Genomic DNA, 20,358 nt, shown 5'->3' with positions numbered 1-20,358 from the left:
AATCAGTGCACTGCATAATATGCAGCCTTTACATTTATATACCCCTGGCTTTTGGAGTAAAAAGTGCTGAACTTGGGGTTTCTGGTATTTATTTATCGGATCCGAAGGACTCAATATCTCCTTCAAATTTCTCCCTCGCTTATAGCTGAATTTTGGTTTAGAGGGCATCTTTTTGGTAAGGATCTCATCCGTAGTTAGAATCGGCCAATGCTTTGTAACACTTTGTTTAACCGCTGTACTGTGCGGCCCATAACGGCTCACATAATATAGATCTTTACCGCTACCCTTATTTTTATCTTTGCATTTCGACTCCTGTTCCTGCAGTACATCCTCACGATTAAGTGAAAGGGCCCATTCCTTTGTATCTATCAACAATTTTTCTGGGTAACCCCTATCCAAGAATTTTTTACACATATTAGTGAGGTCTTCTTCCTTCTTCCCTCTTGGTTAGATCACTATCAATGCGTACCACCCTAAGCATCTGCGACTTGGGTAACGAATTAAGTAGATGCCTCGGGTGGTTGCTATGGTAGTGAACCAATGTATTTCTATCCGTTGGTTTTAAATAAATACATGTTTTTAACTCTTCAGCATCTTTGTATACTTTCACATCCAAGAAATCAATTTTCTGTGCATCATATTTGACAGTAAATTTTACTGGACTATCCAGACAATTTAGACGTTCCACAAATGTATGCAAGTGGTCTACTGGTCCCAGCCATAAAAAGAAGACATCATCTATGTAGCGTCTATAGAATGCCCCATATTTTCTAAACAGCAAATCACCCAATATATGATCCATCTCGAATTTATACATATAAGCATTCGCATAGGCTGGGGCCACTTTCGACCCCATTGCAGTACCCGTGCGCTGTACATAGTAGCTATTTTCAAATTTAAAGTAATTTTTATCCAAGATGAACCGAAGTAAGTCCAACATAAACTCAATAGGTGGACCTGAATACAAAGAATTGCCGGTGACCAATTCCCGCACTGCCTCCACACCTGCATCATGTGGGATGCAGGTGTAGAGGCTCTGTACATCCATTGTCACCAATATTATATCTTTATTTGGAAAATTGATGCTCCGTATCATCTTTAAAAAATCATTAGTATCTTTCAAATAGCTACATATATTTTGTATACACGGTTGCAATAAACAATCCACAAACGCTGCAATGCCCTCATTTAAAGAGCCATTCGAGGAAATTATTGGGCGGCCTGGCGGCTTTTGCAAACTTTTGTGGATTTTAGGCAACGTGTATATCATAGGTCTGATCGGATGTTTCGGCAAAAAATATTCAAACATATGTCCCGTGATCCACCCACTATTCACAGCAAATTCCAAAATGTTATTAAGTTCTTTATAAAACTGCTCCGTGGGGTCAGAAGGTAATTTTTCATATTTGCTTACGTCAGATAATTGGGACAAAAGTTCATGTTTATAGTCCACATAATTCATAACAACAATTCCCCCTCCCTTATCAGCAGTCTTTATGATAATGTCCTTATTTTGTTTCAAGGACTTAATAGCTTCTTTTTCCGCTACAGTCAAATTGCCCCTCAATTTTCGCTGTGTGCTATAGTAGGAGGACACGTCCACGTTTAACATACGATTAAAAGTCTTGATGGATGCGTTGGCACTTACTGGGTCGTATGTACTTTTAGGTCTAAATTCACACACACACACACACACACGCACGCACGCACGCACGCACGCACGCACACACACACACACACACACACACACCTTCCTGATTTCTTATTCTTTTGCATGTTTGCATGGGCCTGTGTGAAAAAGTGATTGCCCCCTTGTTAAAAAATAACTTAACTGTGGTTTATCACACTTTTCAAAGGTTATAAAGCCATTTCTAAAGCTTTGGGACTCCAGCGAACCACAGTGAGAGCCATTATCCACAAATGGCAAAAACATGGAACAGTGGTGAACCTTCCCAGGAGTGGCCGGCCGACCAAAATTACCCCAAGAGCGCAGAGACAACTCATCCGAGAGGCCACAAAAGACCCCAGGACAACATCTAAAGAACTGCAGGCCTCACTTGCCTCAATTAAGGTCAGTGTTCACGACTCCACCATAAGAAAGAGACTGGGCAAAAACGGCCTGCATGGCAGATTTCCAAGGCGCAAACCACTTTTAAGCAAAAAGAACATTAAGGCTCGTCTCAATTTTGCTAAAAAACATCTCAATGATTGCCAAGACTTTTGGGAAAATACCTTGTGGACCGACGAGGCAAAAGTTGAACTTTTTGGAAGGTGCGCGTCCCGTTACATCTGGCGTAAAAGTAACACAGCATTTCAGAAAAAGAACATCATACCAACAGTAAAATATGGTGGTGGTAGTGTGATGGTCTGGGGTTGTTTTGCTGCTTCAGGACCTGGAAGACTTGCTGTGATAGATGGAACCATGAATTCTACTGTCTACCAAAAAATCCTGAAGGAGAATGTCCGGCCATCTGTTCGTCAACTCAAGCTGAAGCGATCTTGGGTGCTGCAGCAGGACAATGACCCAAAACACACCAGCAAATCCACCTCTGAATGGCTGAAGAAAAACAAAATGAAGACTTTGGAGTGGCCTAGTCAAAGTCCTGACCTGAATCCTATTGAGATGTTGTGGCATGACCTTAAAAAGGCGGTTCATGCTAGAAAACCCTCAAATAAAGCTGAATTACAACAATTCTGCAAAGATGAGTGGGCCAAAATTCCTCCAGATCGCTGTAAAAGACTCGTTGCAAGTTATCGCAAACGCTTGATTGCAGTTTTTGCTGCTAAGGGTGGCCCAACCAGTTATTAGGTTCAGGGGGCAATTACTTTTTCACACAGGTTTGGATTTCTTTTCTCCCTAAATAATAAAAACCCTCATTTAAAAACTGCATTTTGTGTTTACTTGTGTTATCTTTGACTAATAGTTAAATGTGTTTGATGATCAGAAACATTTTGTGTGACAAACATGCAAAAGAATAAGAAATCAGGAAGGGGGCAAATAGTTTTTCACACCACTGTATAAACACATAGTTATGCCCATAAATCTTTGGTCAGAGACAACTTTTTTCCAATTTTGGTTCTGTACATTACCACAATGAACAACTCAGATGCAGTTGAACTGCAGACTTTCAGCTTTAATTCAGTGGGTTGAACAAAAAGATTGCATAAAAATATGAGGAACTAAAGCCTTTTTTAACACTTCATTTCAGGGGGCTCAAAAGAAATCATACAATTGACTCAAAGGCTATTTCATGGGAAGGTGTTGGCAATTCCTTCATAATTTCATAATCAATTAAGCAGATAAAAGCCCTGGAGTTGATCCGAGGGGGGGTGCTTATATGTGGAAGATTTTTCTGTAAACAGTCAACATGTGGTCAAAGGAGCTCTCCATGCAGGTGAAACAAGCCATCCTTAAGTTGCAAAAACAGAAAAAACCCATCTGAGAAATTGCTACAATATTAGGAGCGGAAATATCTACAGTTTGGTACATCCTGAGAAAGAAAGAAAGCACTGGTGAACTCAGCAACACAAAAAGACTTGGATGTCCACGTAAGACAACAGTGGTGGATGATCGCAGAATCATTTTCATGGTGAACCCATTCACAACAGCCAAACAAGTGAACAACACTCTCCAGGAGGTAGGTGTATCGATATCCAAGTCTACCATAAAGAGAAGACTGCATGAAAGTAAATTCAGAGGGTGCACCGCAAGGTGCAAAGCATCAAGAATAGAAAGGCTAGATTGGACTTTGCTAAAAAACATCTAAAAAAGCCAGCACAGTTCTGGAAAAACATTATTTGGACCTCTACCAGAATGACGGCAAGAAAAAAGTATAGAGAAGGCGTGGAACAGCTTATGATCCAAAGCATACCACATCATCTGTAAAAACATGGTGGAGGCAGTGTGATGGCTTGGGAGAGCATGGCTGCCAGTTGCACTGGGACACTAATGTTTATCCATGCTGTGACACAGGACAGAAGCAGTCAAATTAATTCTGAGGAGTTCAGAGACATACGGTCTGCTCAAATCTAGTTAAATGCAGTCAAATTGATTGGGAGGCGTTTGATAATACATATGGACAATGACCCAAAACATACAGCCAATGCAACCCAGGAGTTTATTAAAGCAAAGAAGTGAAATATTCTTGAACCCAATTGAGCATGCATTCCACTTGTTAGTGGACCAAAAGGCCCACATACAAACAGCAACTGAAAGTCACTGCAGTAAAGGCCCGGCAGAGCATTAAAAGGAAGAACCCCATAATCTCGTGATGTCCATGAGTCCATGATGATCTGGTGATGTCCATGGTGAAGACTATTATATACTCAATAATTTCTCCAAGGCATGATAATAAGTAAAAAAATATACTTTATTTACATCAATAGTTAAAAAACATGAGAAATATCCCCTCTAACGCCCACTAAGTGCTGGGTAAGCATGAAACGCGTCAGGCGTTAGAGGGAATATTTCTCATGTTTTTTAACTATTGATGTAAATAAAGTATATATTTTTTTACTTATTAGCATGCCTTGGAGCAATTATTGAGTATTTGGTTATACCTCTGTTTGGTCACTAGAGGTCTCCGGCATGCATACCAGTAATGTTTAGGGATTCTACTCCCAATTTGACTCTAATAGTACATGGTGAAGACTATGACTTCAGGCTGTCATTGCCAGAAAAGGGTTTTAAACCAAGTATTAGAAATTAAGATTTTATTTTCAGTTTCTTAATTTCTTTTGAGCCTCTGAAATGAAGTGATTGTGTTAAAAAAAAAGGCTTCCGTTCCTCACATTTTTATGCAATCTTTTTGTTCAACCCACTGAATTAAAGCTGAAAGTCGGCATATGTCATATGAAAAAGTTTGGGATCCCCTCTCAGCCTGCATAATAATTTACTCCACTTTCAACAAAAAAGATAACAGTGGTATGTATGTCTTCAGTTTCCCAGGAACATCTGGGGTGTTTTCTGAACAAACATTTTTAGCGAAGCAGTATTCAGTTGTATAAAATTAAATCAAATGTGAAAAACTGGCTGTGCAAAAATGTGGGTAATTTTGTAATTTAAATGCATGTAACTGCTCAATACTGATTACTGGCAACACCACATTGGTTGAATTAGCTAGTTAAGCCTTGAACTTTATAGGCAGGTGTGTCCACTCATGAGAAAAGTTATTTAAGGTGGCCAATTGCAAGTTGTGCTTCTGTTTGACTCCTCTGAAGAGTGATAGCATGGGATGCTCAAAGCAACTCTCAAAAGATCTGAAAACAAAGATTGTTCATTATCATAGTTTAGGGGAATGCTACAAGCGATCTCAGAGGTTTAAACTGTCAGTTTCAACTGTAAGTAATGTAATCAGGAAATGGAAGGCCACAGGCACAGTTGCCCAGGTCTGGCAGGCCAAGAAAAATACAGGAGCGGCATATGCTGAGGATTGTGAGAATGGTTACAGACAACTCAAAGATCACCTCCAAAGACCTGCAAAAATATCTTGCTGCAGATGGTGTATCTGTACATTGTTCTACAATTCAGTGCAATAGGCACAAATAACCTCTGTATGGCAGGGTGATGAGAAAGAAGCCCTTTCTGCATCCCATCACTTGTATGCAAAAGGTCATTTAGACAAGCCACAGTCATTTTGGAACAAATTGCTTTGGACTGATGAGACAAAAATCGTGTTATTTGGTCATAACAAAAAGCGCTTTGCATGTGGAAGAAGAACACCGCATTCCAAGAAAAACACCTGCTACCTACTATCAAATTTGGTGGAGGTTCCATCATGCTGTGGGGCTGTGTGGCTACTTCAGGGACTGGGGCCATTGTTAAAGTTGAGGGTCAGATGAATTCAACCCAATATCAACAAATTCTTCAGGATAATGTTCAAGCATCAGTCACAAAGTTGAAGTTACGCAGGGGTTGAATATTCTATGAGAATGGTCTGAGGACTGAAATATTGGACTCTGGTACAATGTATTAAAAGAAAACTATACCCCGCGATCAATGTAGGGCTCTATAAAAATATATTGCATGAAACAAATCATATGTTAAACCCTGCTTCATATAAATAAACCATTTTCATAATAATATACATTTTAGTACATTTTAGTAGTATGTGCCATTGGGTAAGCATAAATATAAAATTGCCATTTTAAAAAATAAGGGCCACCCCCTGGGATCCTAGGATTCACAGTTCACACAAACAAACCATACATATTAGATCACATGAACCAATTAACAGACAGAATTCTGTCTTTGCTTCCACATTTCTTCCTGTTACAGTTCAAGCTGCAGTATTTCTGGCCAGGTGATCTCTCTCTGAGGCAGCCCAGAGACCATCATGAAATAGTGGTTCAAAACAAGAGATGTAAAAGGGAAATATTTAATTAAATATATATACCAGTTTGGTAAGATTCTTTAATATGCCACTTAAAGGAGAAGGAAAGCTCCAAGACAGTTTATTGCCAACAGATTAACCACAATAGTGCAAGCTAGAACGCTATATTTATTCTGCAGAATGCTTTACCATACTTGAGTAAACAGCTCTAGACACTGTCTCTGTTTGTTTAGGATAGAAGCTGCCATTTAAGCTTGGTGTGACATCACTTCCTGCATGAGTCTCTCCCTGCTCACAGCTCTGAGCTCAGATTACAGCAGGTATGGGAGGAGGGAGGTGGAGGGGAGCAAACTGAGCATGCTCAAGCCTACCCTGGAGGTTTATGCTGAAAACAGGAAGTCTGATACAGAAGCCCACGTGTACACAATATAAGGAAAGAAATGCTGTGTTTCTTTTGACAGAGGACTCAGAGCAGCACTACTTTGAGGGTTTACTGGTGTATTTATAGACCTTTCTGATAAAACGTACTTGCTTTTAACCTTCTCCTTTAATTTGATATAAACTGACTGTTGCTTAAAGAGATACTGACACCAGAAAATAAATGTATTTTATTATATCTATCATAACATTATATTTGAATGCTATTTATAATTTTGCCATAAAGGTATTTATCGGACGCTTTTACATTACCTTTCTTACCCCCATGTTCCTCTATGAGGGGGCTGCCATATTTGTGCAGCAGGAGTCTGTAAGCATCAGAAACTTTAACTGACAGACTGAGAAGGGACAGTCAGGTTGCCAAAACAGGTTTAGGAACTTCAAGTAATAATTACTCACAAAAGCAGAACTATCAGCAAAAAACGATCATTGTGACCTATATGTAACTTTTAATGTAGATTCATATTTTGAAAAGAAAATTTTTAGTGTTAGTATCAGTATTCATTTTGAGGGTATAGTTTTCCTTTAACATCAGAGTTGCGGGAATCATGCATGTAAATAAATTGCTAATTAGCCATGCAGGCTGTGTATTCTGGCTTAAAAGCTCCCAGCTTTTCCAGTAGAGCTCCTGAGCTAAGGGTAAGTGCACAATGGTCTTAGTACTCAGTCACACAGTTTGCTGGAGGACTTGATTTAAAATGCACTACAAACTTATAATGCTTACAAACAGTGTAGGACTCACGTACACTGAGTGTCCTTGACGTGGCACGTGAGCTTACATATTTTGGCCAAAGTGTGGTACTAACACCTCATTTTTTGTAATTATTTTTTAAAAGGCAAACCAAGCACTGACAAATTTTCTCTCTCTCTTTGTGTACAAATTTTGGCTTTTTATCGTTTTCAGTAGTTAGTCAACTCCAGAATGTGGGTTAGTCCGAGTGCTGGGACAATGGTGTCTACGGCAGCTGGTCAACGCCACAGCGCGAGTTAGACTGAGCGCTGACGATTTCTTTCTGTATTCTAAATGAGTTCATTTTTAAAGGGTTGAGGTGGCAACCCTAGAAAGATCATGGGCAAAGGAAAGGTGACAACCCTAGAGCTACTAGTAGCAGCTACTTTTTATGGCTAAAAAATAACCTACCATAGAAAATACTGAGAATTGCCTCTGCTAAAAGACATGTCTTAGCAAAGTCAGTTATCACTATTGTCTATTTTGTAGCGTGTGTCTTCACCCTAACAAATACATGTTTGGCATGTCTTTACAATACTTGCCCAGATGCCGAGTACAATGAAGGTTACCAAACATAGCTCTGCCTTCACATAGAGAAAGACAAAAGGGGGATTTACAAAATTGAAAAAAAGCAATTATGTGGATGAAATACTGTATTTGAACTGGTGCAAATATATTATCCATATTAATAAACAGAAAAAGTGCAAAAATAAAATTTTTAAGCAACATTTCTCTCAGACATTTTCAAAATGGAAAAAGCTCACTAACTATTTCTCCTGTGTCAAATTAAGTCTTCGATCTTCTGCTCTGCATTGTTTCCCCCCAAACACCATTTAACCCCGATTTCATATGTCATTAGCATATTAATAGGGATTACTGGCCTATTGTCAGGGCACAAACCCCTTTCTGCCCAGATCTGACCAGTGTTTATCAATGAGCCCCACTATCATTATTGACCCTTTCAGTGCTTCAGGGGAATGAGTACACTCTGGGAAGCATTCCCCTATTACAACAGCAGACATGAGGTGTACATGTGCCTGCTGTTGCCTTTGTCTTCATTTACTGTGCCATACCCTTTTCTGATGCATGTTCTGCCTGCCGCAGTTTAGGGGCAGATTTATCAAAATGTGAGTTTAGAGCTTAATAAAAAAAAAACTCACCCACATTCTATTCATTCCTGTTGGATTTTAAAAACCATATTTATTAAATGGTGAGTTCTAACTTTCACCCATTGATAAATACAAATCTAAAATCCTATAGGAATGAATAGAACGTGGGTGAGTTTTTATTTATTAAGCACTAAACTCACATTTTGATAAATATGCCCCTTAGTGTCACATTCACACGTTTTTTAAAAATATATATATATTTTTTATTTTAATATATATTTTTATATATAATATATTTAATTGTGGTGCCTCTACATACCACATAGCTCGGTAAATCAGGCATTGTAATGTTTTATGTAGGGAAGTTAGAATATGTGGGGGGGGGACAGCAAAGGATGCTTGAAAATGCTTCGATACTATTCTTAGAAAGGTTTCAGAATAAAGCAGTAAATATGTTGTTTTTGTAGTAGCTGAAATGACATATTGATAGACCATATGGAGATTTATCATTTTGGGGCCACTACATTTCACATACTTAAAAATGTATGCACAAATGCATCAAACTATTTAGTGGACCCCTGAAATTTATATGTAGGAGGTTTGTTGGTACCTAATGATATAAATAGGGGAGACAAGATGCTATAAATGGTAAGCTTTGAGGTGATCTTCAGAATTTCATCAACACCACTAGTTTAGGCTTTGTGATTGGAAGTTTGGAGTAGAAGGACATATTTAAATATTTGGGATTCAGGAGATTGTGTACTTTCCAACAGTACAGGTATGGGATCTGTTATCTGGAAACCCATTATTCAGAAAGCTTAGAATTACTGAATGGCTGTCTCCCATTGACATTATAATCAAATAATCCAAATTTTTAAAAATGATTTCCTTTTTCTCTGTAATAATAAAACAGTACTTTGTACTTGATCCAAACTAAGATATAATTAATCCTTATTGGAAAAAGACTTAAGGTATGAATAACCAAATTACGTAAAGATCTATTATCCGGAAAGCTCCAGGTCCTAAGCATTCTAGGTAACAGGTCCCATACCGGTATCTGGGGTGTAACCCATATAAAATGCAGTAAATGTGTTGATTTTGAAGTGACTAAAATGACAAAACTGATCGATTACATGGGGTATTTTCATTTTGGGCCACATACAGTACTGTCCACATACTTGGGCAAATATATGCATGCAAGGCAACATTCTATTCTCTAATCTATTTATATACATATCTGTTTTTGGTGCATTCAGGAGACCTGGGGCTTTGCAAATTGTTTGGATTTGAGTGTGTAAAACACAATTTATGTTTTGGATGTATATCCCTATGTTTAAAAAAAAAATAGCAATTATTTGTTCAGTACAGTGCAATTACAGAAGATTTTTCCCTTCCCCATGGAATGGGGTTGAGCTCTTCTGCCTGCTCACCCCACATGTAGCCTTACATTGCCGGCTTCCGGTTTTCTATGCATGTGCGCGCCCCCTTTTGTCATCGCAGGTTTATAAAAGGAAGACGGGGGCGGGCAGGCGCAGATCGGGGGCGGGTGCGGGTCGAGCTTTTCTCAACACGCACATCACTATACCACACGATGGTGGGATGCTGGTGCCCTTTAGCAGACTGTGGACCATAAAAGTCAATTGAAGGGCCACATCTTTTCAGCAGACCTGCAGCTTAACAGCTATGGTTTGTGAAGCACTATTATGCCTTTCAATATATTTTCTTAAGCCCAGAGAACATGCTTTTTGGAGTGGACACATTGAAACTGATGCAGTCAAAAGCCTGACCATCAGAGCAAGGTTTGTAATTAAAAGGTCTATGACTTGGAAAGCTAGGTTAGACTCCCAGAACTTCTCGGTAATGATGGATCCATTAAATTAAGACTGTTATGAAATCAATGCTAAAAAGGCTTTCTTGGTAATGAGATTCCATTCAAGGACAAGGCCATCAGTGTATCCCTTCTCTCTTTTCTCTTCAAATAAACTACTTCTGGGCTGGAACCATTAAATAACAGGTCCTGTATTTCCATTGATCAAGCAGATCTTCTAACAATTGTTACTAAGACAACTGCCTTCAAAATTTTATAGTACCACTCAAAATAAGAAAAAAAAAATCTAATTTGTGTTTATTTAACTTGTTCATTAATGACTTAGGGGAGGTTGTTGTAAGTAATGTATCAGTTTTTGCAGATGACACAAAACTATCCAGCCCAATTAATTCCATCCAGGATGTGTCATCCTTGCAACACGATCTTGACAAACTGGCAATCTGGGCAGCTAAGTGGCAAATGAGATTCAATGTTGATAAATGTAAAGTCATGCACCTGGGATGTCAAAATATCCAAGCCACTTATACCCTTAATGGGACTGCACTAGGCAAATCCATTATGGAAAAGGACCTTGGAGTCCTTGTAGATGATAAACTTGGCTGTAGCAAGCAATGCCAGTCAGCAGCATCAAGGGCAAATAAGGTCTTGAGCTGTATTAAATGGGGCATAGAGTCACGGGAGGAGGGGTCATTCTTCCACTGTATAGAGCACTTGTAAGGCCACATCTAGAATATGCTGTACAGTTTTGGTCTCCATCACTCAAACAGGACATTATTGTATTAGAGAGGGTACAGAGAAGGGCAACTAAGCTGGTGAAAGGTATGGAAAATCTTAGCTATGAGGAAAGACTGGCCAAATTGGGGATGTTCACGCTGGAGAAGAGGCACTTAAGGGGTGATGTGATAACTATGTATAAATATATAAGGGGATCATATAATAATCTCTAATGGTTTATTTACCAGTAGGACTTTCCAGCTGACACAAGGTCACCCATTCCGATTAGAAGAAAATAGGTTCCGCCTAAATATTCGGAAGGGTTTTTTTACAGTGAGAGCTGTGAAGATGTGGAATTCTCTCCCTGAATCAGTTGTACAGGCTGATACATTAGATAGCTTTAAGAAGGGGTTGGATGGCTTTTTAGCAAGTGAGGGAATACAGGGTTAGGGAACATAGCTCATAGTACAAGTTGATCCAGGAACTAGTCTGATTGCCATTTTGGAGTCAGGAAGGCCTCTGAGGCAAATTGTTGAGGCTTCAGATGGGTTTTTTGCCTTCCTCTGGATCAACTGGTTGAACTTACATAGTTACATAGTAAGATAGTTAAATTGGGTTGAAAAAAGACAAAGTCCATCAAGTTCAACCCCCCCAAATGAAAACCCAGCATCCATACACACACCCCTCCCTACTTTTAATTAAATTCTATATACCCATACCTATACCTATACTAACTATAGAGCTTAGTATCACAATAGCCTTTGATATTATGTCTGTCCAAAAAATCATCCAAGCCATTCTTAAAGGCATTAACTGAATCAGCCATCACAACATCACCAGGCAGTGCATTCCACAACCTCACTGTCCTGACTGTGAAGAACCCCCAACGTTGCTTCAAATGAAAGTTCTTTTCTTCTAGTCTAAAGGGGTGGCCACTGGTTCTGTGATCCTCTTTATGGGTAAAAAGGTCCCCTGCTATTTGTCTATAATGTACTTGTTAAGTGTAATCATGTCCCCTCGCAAGCGCCTTTTTTCCAGAGAAAACAAGCCCAACCTTGACCGTCTACCCTCATAATTTAAGTCTTTCATCCCTCTAACCAATTTAGTTGCACGTCTCTGCACTCTCTGCAGCTCATTTATATCCCTCTTAAGGACTGGAGTCCAAAACTGCACTGCATACTCCAGATGAGGCCTTACCAGGGACCTGTAAAGAGGCATTATGTTTTCATCCCTTGAGTTAATGCCCTTTTTTTATGCAAGACAGAACTTTATTTGCTTTAGTATTTGCTTTTCTACAAAGACCCCTAGATCCTTCTCATTTAAGGAAACTCCCAACACACTGCCATTTAGTGTATAACTTGCATTTATATTATTTTTGCCAAAGTGCATAACCTTGCATTTATCAACACTGAACCTCATTTTCCAGTTTGCTGCTCAGTTTTCCAATTTAGACAAATCACTCTGCAAAGTGGCAGCATCCTGCACGGAACCTATAGTTCTGCTCAATTTAGTATCATCTGCAAAATTAGAAACAGTACTTTCAATGCCCACCTCCAGGTCATTAATAAACAAGTTGAAAAGCAAGGGACCTAGTACAGAGCCCTGCGGTACTCCACTAACAACACTGGTCCAATTAGAAAATGTTCCATTTACCACCACTCTTTGTAGTCTATCTTTTAACGAGAGCCAAACCTTTAATTATAAAAACCTCTATTCCCCTACCCTACATAGACCCCCCTACCTGCTCCCTCTCAGCCTAGGTGTTACCCCAGTAAATGCCCCTACCTCTTCCCCTCAGTGAAGATTTTGTGAAGCGGAGTTCACAGGCTTCTGGGCATGCGCAGTTGGAGCAATCTTTAGGTTCACGACAACTGCGCATGCACTGAAAGTGTTGGAAATTTCCGAATCGCCGGAAGAAGACCCGAAGATTACCGAAGAGAAGAAGATGACGCCCGTGAACTCCGCTGCTCAGAATCTGTACCGAGGGGTAAGTAAAGAGGTAGTGGCATTTACCGTAGGTAACACCTAGGCTTCTAGATTTCTGCATAACTGCATAAAGAGCTTTTTGGAAAAATCTAAAAATTGGTGATAACCTCTCAGTGTATTTGTACATAAGCCAACGCAGTGCCTGTCTGTGCAGAGAAACAAAGTGGATGGGAACCCAACCAAGTACCCTGGACCATTTACATTTTTTTTTTTTTAATAGAAAAGGCTTACCTGGGGCAGATGTTGTCACTTGTAGGGGGTTTGGTAGGTGAGAAAACCATTCTACACACGTGGGATAAAATTCACTGTCCAGCTTTATTCGGATAATTAAAACAACAAACAGACATCTATTACAGATGTACTCCTACCCTATGACATGTTAGGTCACCTGACGCGTTTCATGCCTCCTTCTGGCACTTCATCAGAGTCTGATATCTGGGGGACAGTCCTTTCTGCCCAAGACAGGATCTTGGCTGCTTCTTCCCAGGCCACCCAGCTGTGGGTGCCACCTTGATGATTGGGATAGCTGCAGAGAGAGCTTCTTGAGGGTTCTAGCCATGCAGGCAGAGGCAATGGCTAGTAGCTAAAGTGCAAAAGGCTAAAGTGATCCATTGGACCTTTGAAAGAAGTGCCGTCTTCTAGGGGGATAGTAGTACGTTTAGAAAGTCTGGCCACTGGGGCATTGACTTTTTGGACTTGGTCCCACTTATCGTATGTTGGTGGTCAAAAGGGTAAAGGTTGTCGAGGCGGTTATCTCTAGTGAGTCTCCTGTCTAGAGTCTTCCATTCCATTTTGATGATCTTGTCCGCTGTCTCATGTACTGGGAAATGTCTTTGTACTTTTTTAACAGACCCAAATAGTTTTTCAAGTGCTTTTGGTACTTTGGTCTACCCTTGGATCCCCCAAGGTGACAAACATATTGCACATAAGTGCCTCCACTGCCTCAGACTGTGATTTTCTGTGTAAGTCAGTGGGAGACTCGTCAGTTCTAGGTCTCTGAGGCTTCTTCCACTGGGTACTGATCCACAGATAGTTCAGCACTATTGTGTGTTGGGGGCGGCTGAGTTGAAAAGTAATGATTGTGCTGATGCTTCAGTAGTCTTGTGTTTTTGTGTGGCAGCTGCTGCTAGCTTTTCAATGAAGGCAGTCATTCCTAAGCTTGGAATTCTTTAAGCTAATCAAGCATAACTGAGGGTGGAGGCGATGCCTGTGGTGTGGTGCCTTCAGTGTTCTTGGCTTTTTTGTCGTAGGTTTAGACTTTTGGAGGAATGTAATAAAAGTCGCAAAGAGCAAAGCAGTTTGTACAAATAAAAATTTGCATTTCGCAATGTAATTGTGCATTGCCCACTTTTAAGAGGTTCTGGAAGGTGTCGTAATCTTTTGGAGCAAACATAGCAACTTTTTCAGTAAGACGTTATATTACATTCACTGCGCACTGGTGCAAACTATAAAACTCATAAACCTTCTTCCACTTTCAGAAGTGGCCGCTAAACAGTCTTCGGGTTCGCAAAAGCTATATTAAAGGGATACTGTCGTGGGAAAAAACATTTTTTTCAAAATGAATTGGTTAATAGTGCTGCTCCAGCAGAAATCTGCGCTGAAATCCATTTCTCAAAAGAGCAAACAGATTTTTTTATATTCAATTTTTTTTTTTTTTTTAAATAACTGTTTATTGAGAGTTTTATACACAAAAAGAAAACATAAAAAGGGGGGGGGAAACAGGGGGAAGTATGACATGGAAGGAGGGGAAAATACAGTGCTGCAGATACATGCCACATCGAAATCTACATTACAATAATAAATGACAACATAGGGTCACATAGCGAGACCATCCAAAAAGAAAAAAAAAAAAAAAAAAAAAAAAATAAAGAAAAAAAATACGCTGAGTTAACAGCAATGAGGCACGTGAGAAACAGGGATTGCCAGGCTATACATTGAACATGACACCGAAAGAAGGTTATGTTAAACTCCTAGGAGAGTAATTGTTTATAGTAATCCGACTCCTTAAATGAAATCCATCTATACCACTTAGTATTATCAATTTTGATCTGACATGGGGCTAGACATTTTGTCAATTTCCCAGCTGCCCCAAGTTGCTCTGATAAACTTCAATCGCTCTTTACTGCTGTACTGCAAGTTGGAGTGATATCACCCCCCCAGCAGCCAAACAACAGAACAATGGGAAGGTAACCAGATAACAGCTCCGTAACACAAGATAACAGCTGCCTGGTAGATCTAAGAACACTCAATAGTAAAACCCCATGTCCCACTGAGACACATTCAGTTACATTGAGAAGGAAAAACAGCAGCATGACCAGGGGCAGCTGGGAAATTGACAAAATGTCTAGCCCCATGTCAGATTTCAAAATTGAATATAAAAAAATCAGTTTGCTCTTTTGAGAAATGGATTTCACTGCAGAATTCTGCTGGAGTAGCACTATTAAGTGATACGTTTTGAAAAAAACATGTTTTCCCATGACAGTATCCCTTTAAATTCACGCAAAGAAAAATTTGTTCACACAGAGGCACAACTTTTCGCATTGCGAATATCTTTTATTTTAAATCAATATTTATTTAGTTTTTTCATCAAAAGGAAAGGGAGGGGGTTACGTTACTGACTTTTATTACATTACCCCACTTATGCCTTTTTAGGTTAAGATTTCTGTTGGCTGCTGATACGATTTTCAGAGGGAGACTGTCACTAGCTTTGGTCGGACATAACTTTCGTACGATTGCTGTCAGGGGCAGAACATCAACTGATGTGTTCTTTTGTACTTATTTTGATCGGAATGGTTAATGGCAGGTCGGAAGATGGGAAAGTCCGATCGTACGATGATTCGTACAATCGCATCTTTGAGTCTATGGCCAGCTTAAGGCAGACTGGTTTTAACGTGTCCCTAGAGAAAGGGTATGTTGTCTTTGGCCGGTAGTGCGAAAAGCATGCCATGTACAGGCATGCTATTTTTTATAACAAGCTATTAATATTTCGAAAACTGCTATTATTTTGTACAAGCCTCAATTAATCATTCAATTACATAGAATGCAGCATGCATGCGATGACTGTTGGGTCTGTTGGTTTTCTATTACTCTACTACATCTATTATCCTGTATACAACTGTACATGTATACATATTTGGTATCATAAACATCAAGCATTGAAAGCATACTGAAAGGCTGCTGAAAAAAAACATCTCATACCTTTTTTCTTCAAAAATTCTTTTCTGGTAGCTACTGGGCTGTGACGGACTCTAGGATTTTGAAGAAACTTCACAGCTGTCGCAATCTGAGAAGAAACCAGAAAAACTTAGGCTTTAGCTCCTTTAACTTTAAATACAGGTATGAGGCCTGTTATCCAGAATGCTCAGGGCCTGGTGTTTTCAGGTTAAAGGGTTTTAAAGAATTAGGAAAGGTTAAAACTAAGTAAGCCTTATCAGAAAGGTTCACCTAAATATACCAGTAAACCCTCAAAGTAGTACTGCTCTGAGTCCTCTGTCAAAAGAAACACTGCATTTATTTCCTTCTATTGTGTACACATGAGCTTCTATATCAGATTTCCTACCATCAGCTTAAACCTTCTTGCCCCGGGCGTGAGCATGCTCAGTTTACTCCTCTTCCCCCCCCCTTCCTTCTCTGCTGTAATCTGAGCCCACAGCTATAAGTGAGCAGGGAGATACTCATGCAGGAAGTGATGTCAAACCAAGATAATATGGCAGCTGCTATCCTACACAATCACTCAGGTATGGTGAAACATTCTACAGAATAAATATAGCATTCTAGCTTGCACTATTGCAGCTTATCTATTGGCAATAAACTGCCTCTGCAGCTTTCCTTCTCCTTTGAAGGAACACTATCACCAAAAAAATGGAAGTGTTTTAAAGTAATACAAATATCATATAATGTTGCCCTGCACTGATAAAACTTATGTGGTTGCTTCAGTAAAACTACTATAGTTCATATAAATAAGCGGAAATTGAAAAAAGACTGAGGTTAAATAGTGGATAACAGATAACACCATTATGTTCTACAGATCTTATCTCCTATTTGCTGTGTAATCCGAGCCTTTTCGCCTTTGAATGGCTGCCCCCTTTGCTACAGAGCAGCTCATGTACATAAACAATAGCAGTGTTTCTGAAGCAACAGTTTTACCAGTGCAGGGCTAAACTACCTTATATTTTTATTACTTTAAAACAATTTCATTTATTGATGTTACTATTCCTTTAAGTAATTTGCATCTCCATAACTTAAGTCAGCTAGAAATACATTTAACCATTCATTAAAAATCTATAAGATTGTTTTGCCTCCAATTAAGATCAATCATATTAGTCTATGGGAGCTGGCCTTCACATAATTCAGAATTTTCTGAATAATGGGTGGGTCTGGATAACAGATTCCATGCCTGTACTATTAGTTTACAGACACATGGTTTAATTACAGTTATCTACATTCAGTAAAATGTACTCTTGACAGAAACAAACTAAATCTAAAAAAAAAAAGCCTAAAAGAGACAAAAATGGTTTAACAAAAATGAACAGCACTGTTTTGCTTTATTAATACAACTGATGCTTCTATAACATAGTTTTGAATGCATACTAATGATTTGGTAGGATGTGCCTCTGCTAGATTGAAGAAAGGAAGCAGGATCTCACACAAATAGAGAAAAATAGTAATGGCATAATCTGTAGTTTTGTTTACTTTATGTAAGCCTTTTTGAAACACAGCCTCTCACAGTCACAGATTTACACAACTATTTCCTGGTAATTTCTACATTTAAACAGTTGTTAGGGGATAATTGTCTGAAAAAGCATACAGATGCCATAGCTTGTCAGTTGTCGGTACCAGTGTTTGTTAGGTAAATGCAATGTGAATCTATAGATGGTTGTTTGGGACTATTTAAAAGCAAAAGTGAACTGTCAAGCTTCTTAGCACTGTGTGCTCCTGGAAGGCAGGATCAGATCTCAATCAACCCTCCCTAATGGCAGCGATACACTAGCTGACCCAGGGGCAAAGTGTACAGATACCATAAAAGCATAGTCCTTTTATTTGATCACTGGTGGCCAAAACAATTGGAGCACTGGCCAACATGGTGTATCAGCTGTTTAATGTTTAACCAGCTGATGTTCATGGTACATAGATATCCATAAGGATTCTCACACCTGCACATGTACCAAAAAGCTTTGTTTCCTACAATTTTATCAGTACACATATGGCCAGATTAATCTACTCAAGAGTATACTGTAGTATATTACATCTCTAAATAAGCGTAAACTCACGCTGATACAAATTTCAGATGGAATTCTTTTGCTTATACATTCGTATTGGGCTTGTTTAATGTTCAAATTATTCCTTAGTAGATTTAAAGTATAACTATCTTAATTATGGAAAGACCTCTTTATCCAAAAAACCCCATACCTGTATCATCATCAAAATGTGTCTTAATACTGCACTATTAGATTTTCTTCCATAATAACCTCCAATGTAACAGGCATCCCATGACAGGATTAACCTGGGAATCCCTACCTCAAGTTTACAGCTTTATATCCAATAATTTATGGGCTAAAGAGATGCATTGCAAGCTCAAGCTTTATTCACCCCAATGTACTTTCACTTAATAAGAGATGCACCAAATCCCAAATTCTAGCTCTTGTTGCAAAATTCCGCTAAAACACATGGGTAGGATTTCTTCATTTTTGTGGTGGGCAAATTATTTCAAGGCTTGTTAAGGGATCACATTCAAAATGTTGTCCTAGTCAATGGCATTATGAGCAGCAATCAGCATGGCTTTATAAAGGATAGGTCATGTCAGACAAATTTGGTTGCTTTTTATGATGAAGTAAGTAAGATGCTGGACAGTGGGGGAGGGGACAGTAGATGTGATCTATTTGGATTTTGCCAAAGCGTTTAATACTGTGCCCCACAAATGACTGCTTTCTAAACTAAGGTCTGGTGGGCTTAATTAAGTCATTTGCACATGGATAGTTAACTGGCTACAGGATCGGGTACAGAGGGTGGTTGTTAATGATACATTCTCTAATTGGAGTAAGATTCTTAGTGGGGTCCCTCAGGGCTTGGTGTTAGGTACACTTTTATTTAACTTGTTCATTAATGACTTAGGGTAGGGTTTTGTACGTAATGTATCAGTGTTTGTAGATGACACAAAACTATCCAGCCCAATTAATTCCATCCAGGATGTGGCATCCTTGCAACACGATCTTGACAAACTGGCAATCTGGGCAGCTAAGTGGCAAATGAGATTCAATGTTGATAAACGTAAAGTCATGCACCTGGGATGTAAAAATATCCAAGCCACTTATTCCCTTAATGGTACTGCACTAGGCAAATCCATTATGGAAAAGGATCTTGGAGTCCTTGTAGATGATAAACTTGGCTGTAGCAAGCAATGCCAGTCAGCAGCATCAAGGTCAAATAACGTCTTGAGCTGTATTAAAAGGGGCATAGAGTCACAGGAGAAGGGGGTCATTCTTCCACTGTATAGAGCACTTGTAAGGCCCCATCTAGAATATGCCGTACAGTTTTGGTCTCCATCACTCAAACAGGAGATTATTGTATTAGAGAGGGTACAGAGAAGGGCAACTAAGCTGGTGAAAGGTATGGAAAATCTTAGCTATGAGGAAAGAATGGCCAAATTGGGGATGTTTGATGATGGAGAAGAGGCGCTTAAGAGGTGATGTGATAACTATGTATAAATATATAAGGGGATCATATAATAATCTCTCTAATGCTTTATTTACCAGTAGGTCTTTTTAGCTAACACGAGGTCACCCATTCCGATTAGAAGAAAAGAGGTTCCGCCTAAATATTCGGAAGGGGTTTTTTACAGTGAGAGCTGTGTGGCATTCTCTCCCTGAATCAGTTGTACAGGCTGATACATTAGATAGCTTTAAGAAGGGGTTGGATGGCTTTTTAGCAAGTGAGGGAATACAGGGTTATGGAAGATAGCTCATAGTACAAGTTGATCCAGGGACTGGTCCGATTGCCATTTTGGAGTCAGGAAGGATTTTTTTCCCCCTCTGAGGCAAATTGTTGAGGCTTCAGATGGGTTTTTTGCCTTCCTCTGGATCAACTGGCAGTTAGGCAGATAAAAAAAAAAAATGTTGAACTTGATGAACGTGTGTCCTTTTTTCAACCTTACTTACTATGTTACATAATAGCAAAAAAAAAAGACTTGAAAGTAAATGAAACTCAAGCACAATATAGTTTGCT

The 20,358-nt window shown here is 39.2% G+C and overlaps 1 protein-coding gene across 1 annotated transcript in view; it reads right to left on the bottom strand.

Moving 5' to 3' along the window:
• pex14.S (peroxisomal biogenesis factor 14 S homeolog) overlaps positions 1 to 20,358 on the bottom strand; it is a 148,399-nt gene that overhangs the window by 59,938 nt on the left and 68,103 nt on the right. The window contains exon 3 of the mRNA XM_018227628.2: positions 16,336 to 16,420. Within this exon, the coding sequence (XP_018083117.1) occupies positions 16,336 to 16,420 (85 nt within the window). The remainder of the gene's footprint in view (positions 1 to 16,335; positions 16,421 to 20,358) is intronic.

Source organism: Xenopus laevis, chromosome 7S (assembly GCF_017654675.1).
Source record: "Xenopus laevis strain J_2021 chromosome 7S, Xenopus_laevis_v10.1, whole genome shotgun sequence".
Classification (NCBI taxonomy): Eukaryota; Metazoa; Chordata; class Amphibia; order Anura; family Pipidae; genus Xenopus; species Xenopus laevis.
This window is presented reverse-complemented; position numbering and strand designations above follow the sequence as displayed.